Here is a 6,124-nt window from a genome sequence, read left to right as displayed (position 1 = left end):
CCATGCTCATTAGAGAAAGAGAAAATAAGTAAACAAACATAAAATAATAGCAGATTACAATAAGTGTTGTGATGAAAATCATCAGGGCACTGGGAGGGAAATCGCCAGGGTGACCTGTGTTAGACTGAGCAGCGAGGGAAGCTGCTGAGGATGTGGCATTTAAGTAGACACAAAAGAGAAGGAGCCAACATGAGAAAAACATTTCAGATAGCTTGCACAAAAAGTACAATGCCAAAAAAGAGACTGGCGGGTACTAACAAAAAGTTAGTGTGAATGGTGTATAGTGAGTTGAAGGGAATGTAATTCATCTGAATATTGACTCAGAGATATGGGGTTTTTTTGTTGTTGTTTTTTTTTGGCCACTGCATGCAACAGCTTAATGTTTGATCTCAGTTCTCAGATGGAACCTGGGCTGCAAGGCTAAAAGCACTGAATCCTCACCACTAGGTTCCCAGGGAACTCCCAGGGATATGATTTAACAAGAGGTGTGACTGAGTCCATGGAATAATCAGGTACACTGTCAAAATATATTTTACTCTATTTGTGGCATAAAGTTCTCACCCAAAGGTCTCCAAATAATTTTACATTCATGGACATAGTATTATAATTGGTACATAAATTAGCAAATTTATAGTACTGGTACACATTTGAAGGAATGACTACATTTTTTCATTGTTTAGTAATTCTTACTCTCTTATACACTCTTTAAAAATATGACCTCCCCTCTCCCCCAAATTTCTCAAAGCCCTCTGATTTAGTTAGCATACTTTTCTTAGTTCTGCTCCCTGAAGTCTCCCCATGAACTAGAATTTTGTCCAGTTGGAGAGAAGAATAACTCTTCAAGCTGGCAGACTCTGAGGCTGCCAGTAACATCCCCACCCCCTTTTGTGCCACTTCAAAATGGGGCAGGAAATCAGATTTGGAAGGAGAGTTATCAGAAACCACTGCACAACTGAAAAAAATACTCTACTGCTTTTACCCCTGGCCCTGTCTTAAAGGACTTTAAGGGTAAGTCTGGCTTGGGTGAGTGTCACCATCAGCTCTGGGCCCCAGGCAGTCACATTCACAGGCACTAATGTGGGTACAGTTCCTCCCTTTAAGAGTGACTGTCAGGAGTCTGTCTTTGGGGTGCCGTACAGCTCTGCTCTTCCCACCATCAATTAGGTGGAGATCAGATGTTGTAAGAAAGAACATAAATTTTCTAAAGCATCAAGATTGGTGGAGCATTATCCAAAACTAAAGAACTTGCAGCAGATGTGGCCACCTGTGTCAGACTAACAGCAATGAAAGTCACTTCCTACCAGGAGTGGGTGGGGTGGGGGGTCGGGGGTGGGCACAGGGCGGGGGGATGGGTGGGGAGCACCGCACTGGTACACTAATATATTAGGAAGTGGGGAATTTATGCCAGTGGGCAGAACTAACTTTCTTAATGTAGAACAACTGTGGACCTGCTCCAGTTACCACCATGCCTTAAAAAATGTAACAGCGTTTCAAGTCCCAAACCAAATGCCGCTGGCCCAGATTGTGCAGTGTATATACAGTGTGTGACTGCTGACCAGCTAGCACACAGCACAGTCCAGGGGTCCTGATTGAAGATGTATTTGTGCAAAGCACAAATTTTTCTCTCTTTTTTATTGTTGCTGCTTCACCTTCTCTTCTACTTTGTAAGTTTTACACTAATTAAATAAGCTGATTTTAAGACTATCTAACAAAGGATCTAAGTGAATACTAAAAGTTAAATTGTTACCTACTTCTCACAAATGTCTATTCTTCAAGTTAAATGCAAAGAATAATGGCAATTAGGGTCAACTTTTCCACTTACCTTGAAATTATGTTTTAATAAATAAGTTCTATACACATTCCCTGTGGTTATTAAAGTAGATTCTATATACTTACTTTAATGCAATAAGAGATGCAATTATCCTCATAGTGTTTGCAACACCTATGCCTTGGTCCATGCTTACATCTGAAATTAATCCAAAAAAACTAATTAAAATATGTGCATGCACGCATATATACGTGTTTGTGTGTGTGTTGATCTTTTTAAAATGTTCTAACCAAAAAAGAAGAAAACATTATCAACTCAATTCTAAGTGTGTGTATTTCTGATTTCTTTGGACATCCGGAAGCAAGGATAACAGATTTTCCTTTGCTGCTCAGCATTTGACATACTGTGTGAAATACGTGACTGCAATCAAAATACTTGACTGAAACAGAAAAACTGTATTGATAAATATTTGTGACTAAATATGAAAAATATGTATATGTTATCTTTATACTCTGCCAAATCTTTTGGAAGCTTTAAATCGCTTATTGTCGCATATAACGGTCATAAATCATCCATGAAGTCAGTACTTGAACAAAAATCATAACGAAAATGCGCTCAGATTACAGGAATTTATACTTAATTATATTTGAGAGAAAACATCTGGGAAAGACACATGATACAGTATTAGAATTTAAAACTTGGTTTTTAAAATAAATGTAGAAAGAGATCATGTGAGAAATCAAAAGTAGGTTATTTGTGATTTAACTGTAAACTGGTGCTTAGTAAACCTTTCTTCTGGGAGGACTCCTGTTCAAGACACACTTAGTTTAATTACTTGGTAGGTCAACTTTGGGACCATTCATTCACTCCCGGCATAAAAAAGCAAGTAGAATATCCACTGTGGGTTTAGCTTTCCCCCTTTCTCTCCGAAGAGTTCATGTTCCAAAGTAAGCAGTCTTTCAAATTCGTTCAGACCACAGTTAATTAATTATCTTCCTGGTTGGAACACATTAACTCTTTCCTGTTTGCAGCAATAACTTGTAGAGTGATATTCTGGCTCCACATCTCTCTAATTCCATTTGCAAATTGATGATTATCAAGACCTTCTCGGAAATCCAATTCCACACTGCAGCTGGAGCATACAGGCAGCCTTTCCTAGTCAAGGGTGACCGCAACAGTTCATTCTGACCTGCGCCCTGACATCGTTAGAATGATAGGACATATCTAGTCATGGGAGGTTGTCGGAGTGATTAAAGCTAGGGGCCTGAAAAGAGGTAAATCAGAGAAGGGCTGGCTTATGCAAACCATCACTCTTCATGCTTCTAAGTGTCCTCTTCAAAGGTGTTTCTCAGCCATTGCTACCAGAACTACAGAGAAATCGGTGAACTCTCTTTGCTAGTGAAGTTAAATTCTGATTATCAACTATGCTGTCATTTAATCCTTCCTAGTCTTTCACTGAAACGGCTTCCCAAGTGCTGGACTGCCCACCTCCTACATTATCTGCCCTGCTTCTGTATTGTGCTGCACCTGCTTTCACACCAGCGGACTCGGACTCACTGAGGCTACTCTGACAAGTTCTGCCAGGAGACCCAAGGCTTGTCACCCACATCACACATTCTCTGCATTCCCCTGTGATTCCTGTTGACAGGAGTCCCATGAACAGGATCCCCTCTCCCTTTTCTCCACTAAGGTAATGCATAATTTGAACTGGTTTCGTAAGTTCCCTACCACAATTACTCCTGCCTTCTACTATCCCTTTCTTTCTTTTTACTTTTGTCTATGGTGTATGCCAAAATGAAGACAAAGTCTTTAAATTTAGTATAAAATTTGGGGCACCTAGTAGGTGATCATATATGTGAGGCAGCTCCTACGTTATTTCATTAAATGCACACAACACTCCTTTAATAGCAATTATTAGCCCCAGTTAACCAACGAGGACTTTGGGATGCAGAGTGGTTAAATCACTTGTTCAGAGACACAAAACTGGGCGGGCGGGGCAAAATGAGAGTCAAACCTAAGTCTTCATATTTCCTAAAGGGCTCAGCTTCCTCTAACTGACCCCCTGATTTTGTACATTGCCTCCTCATTCTATACTCTCTAAAATATCATGAGATTATTTTTACTGGCTGATAGTCTAATTGAAACCATTAAATTTATTTTCTGAAATATATTAAATATGTGAAATACAAATGAATACTTACTTGTATAAAACATAGACAGATGTCTTCATGTAATATACAAATAAAAATTTCTTATTTTATTTCCAAAGCCCTAAACATTTCCATCTTGCAAAATATTCTTTACTTAAAGTTTGCTTATTATTCCTATAGCTTCTTGAATCTCTCTCAGAACTTTTCTTTCTCCTTTGCACTTGGCATATTCGACTTGCATATATTAATCTGTCTCCCGAAGTTCCTTATTCTTGCCCCCCTGCAACTCTGTGTAGTTTGAAATAGAAAAGTATTTTGTTTTCATGTAAATCTATTTTAAAGGCATATAACAGTCTACAGTCCTGCCAGAAATAAATAATATTCACTTGCCATCATGTGCCTTTTTATAAAACTCTAGGCATGTTTCTTATAAAAAATTTTTTTCATTATTTGAAAAGTAAACAAAAATACCTTGACATGGTATGAATAAATATCATATCAAACAGTGACAAAATGTGCTAAAATATCAAGATAAAGACTCACATTGAATCCACCAGCTTCCTGACTAGAGCAATTATATTCATTCTTCTCAGTTTTTCCTCATGTTTCTCAGTCTTTTGTTCCACTCTTGCATATGCCGCCTCTGGTGAATAAGAATGTGTGGGAATTTCTTCCTTCCCTACAATGAACCTAAAGAAAAGAGCACAATGAGAGGCATTTTTCACCTTAAAAAAAAAAAAATCAATGAGAAAATAAACTGATTTTGTTTATATATAAATACACTCTGGACAGCACCTTATCATTTGAAATAATATTTTCCACAATTTATATCAAATCTAATCATCTTTTTAAAAAATAGGCTTTTGCAATGGGGAATTACTATATAGAGCACAGGGACCTTGGTCCAATATTCTGTGATAATCTAAATACGAAAAAAAAAATCTGAAAAAAAAGTAAAATTTGAATGTGGAAAAATAAGTAAAATATAGGTTTTTGAAATCTGAACATTCAGAAAAATGCTAAGTCATTTGTTTAAAAATACAGAAAACTTAAAATGAAATTAACCAAATAAAATGCAGCGTAGCCCTTTGATAAGGCACCATTTTAACTTCAGTCACCACTTTTTAAAGGTATTACGCACCTTAAAGTTTTTTCAAACAAAAAAGTAAATGAACTGGTAACTTGGCTCTACTAGTTAGAGACAAAAATTCTATTTTTTCTCTAAAATTTACTAATATTGAAAATTGAATGCATTTCTCATTTTTTTTACTCAATTTTTTTTTTTTTTATGGCTGCCCCTGAGCATATGGAGGTTCCCAGGATAGAGGTCAAATTGTAGCTGCAGCTGCTGGCCACAGACACAGCCACGCCAGATCCAAACCGCATCTGCAACCTCCACCTCAGCTCATGGCAATGCCAGATCCTTAACCCGCTGAGCAAGGCCAGGGATCGCACCTGCATCTTCATGGATGCTAGTCAGATTTGCTTCTGCTGAGCCATGACCGGGAACTCCCACTCTAAATTTATCTCTAAGTCACTTTGAGTCATAAAACCACGTCAGAGTAGTAGAAAGTCATCTATATACACACGAGAAATAGGGGGACCCAAAGAATGAGAATCGGAAATGGTCCAGATTCTGTGTGTCTTCCTCACATTATTTCCTTAGAAAATCTTAAGTCTGATTTTATTTTAACCTACTTATTCCTCTTCAGAAACTCTCATATCCAGGAGAAAATAGCATTCCTGTCTCACTGGAACTGGACTGTAATTTTCCAAGAAAATATCACTATTATTATCAATCTGTATCCTTTACTGAACTTCATTTTTTTGCACCTTTACTGTAAGAGTGATTGTTCTTATAAAGAATATCTAAGCTTTCCTTAGGCTACTCTACCTGCTAAACCTTCAGAAAATACCACAAAATATAGCTAAGATGGGAGATCAACCATAATGCACTTTGAACTATGAGGACTATGCCAAACAGAATAAGAAAATTTAAATACTTATAAAAGAGAGAAAGAAGGGTTGTTACTATCAACAAGTACAACCTATCTCGTTTGGGCAAACTTGGTAAAACATTTAGTTTATCAAATTGTAAGGGGTGGGCAATGAAACTGTCACCAGATGGCAGCTGTGCCTCCTCGGCAACTGCTAGTCCCAAAGAATGTGGTTCTTAATTGGGGGTGTGAATAGAGAGTTTAAGATC

At 37.6% G+C, this 6,124-nt stretch overlaps 1 protein-coding gene across 7 annotated transcripts in view; it reads right to left on the bottom strand.

The window, feature by feature from the left end:
* TMEM135 (transmembrane protein 135) overlaps nucleotides 1–6,124 on the bottom strand; it is a 304,239-nt gene that overhangs the window by 14,287 nt on the left and 283,828 nt on the right. For all 7 annotated transcript variants that reach the window (XM_047754420.1, XM_047754421.1, XM_047754422.1 and 4 more), the window contains 2 exons: nucleotides 4,462–4,608; nucleotides 1,897–1,966 (listed from right to left, as the gene is read on the bottom strand). In XM_047754420.1, the coding sequence (XP_047610376.1) occupies nucleotides 1,897–1,966; nucleotides 4,462–4,608 (217 nt within the window). The remainder of the gene's footprint in view (nucleotides 1–1,896; nucleotides 1,967–4,461; nucleotides 4,609–6,124) is intronic.

Source organism: Phacochoerus africanus, chromosome 11 (genome assembly GCF_016906955.1).
Source record: "Phacochoerus africanus isolate WHEZ1 chromosome 11, ROS_Pafr_v1, whole genome shotgun sequence".
Taxonomy (NCBI): Eukaryota; Metazoa; Chordata; class Mammalia; order Artiodactyla; family Suidae; genus Phacochoerus; species Phacochoerus africanus.
The sequence above is the reverse complement of the archived record's forward strand: the minus strand, read 5'-3'. Positions and strand labels throughout refer to the sequence as shown.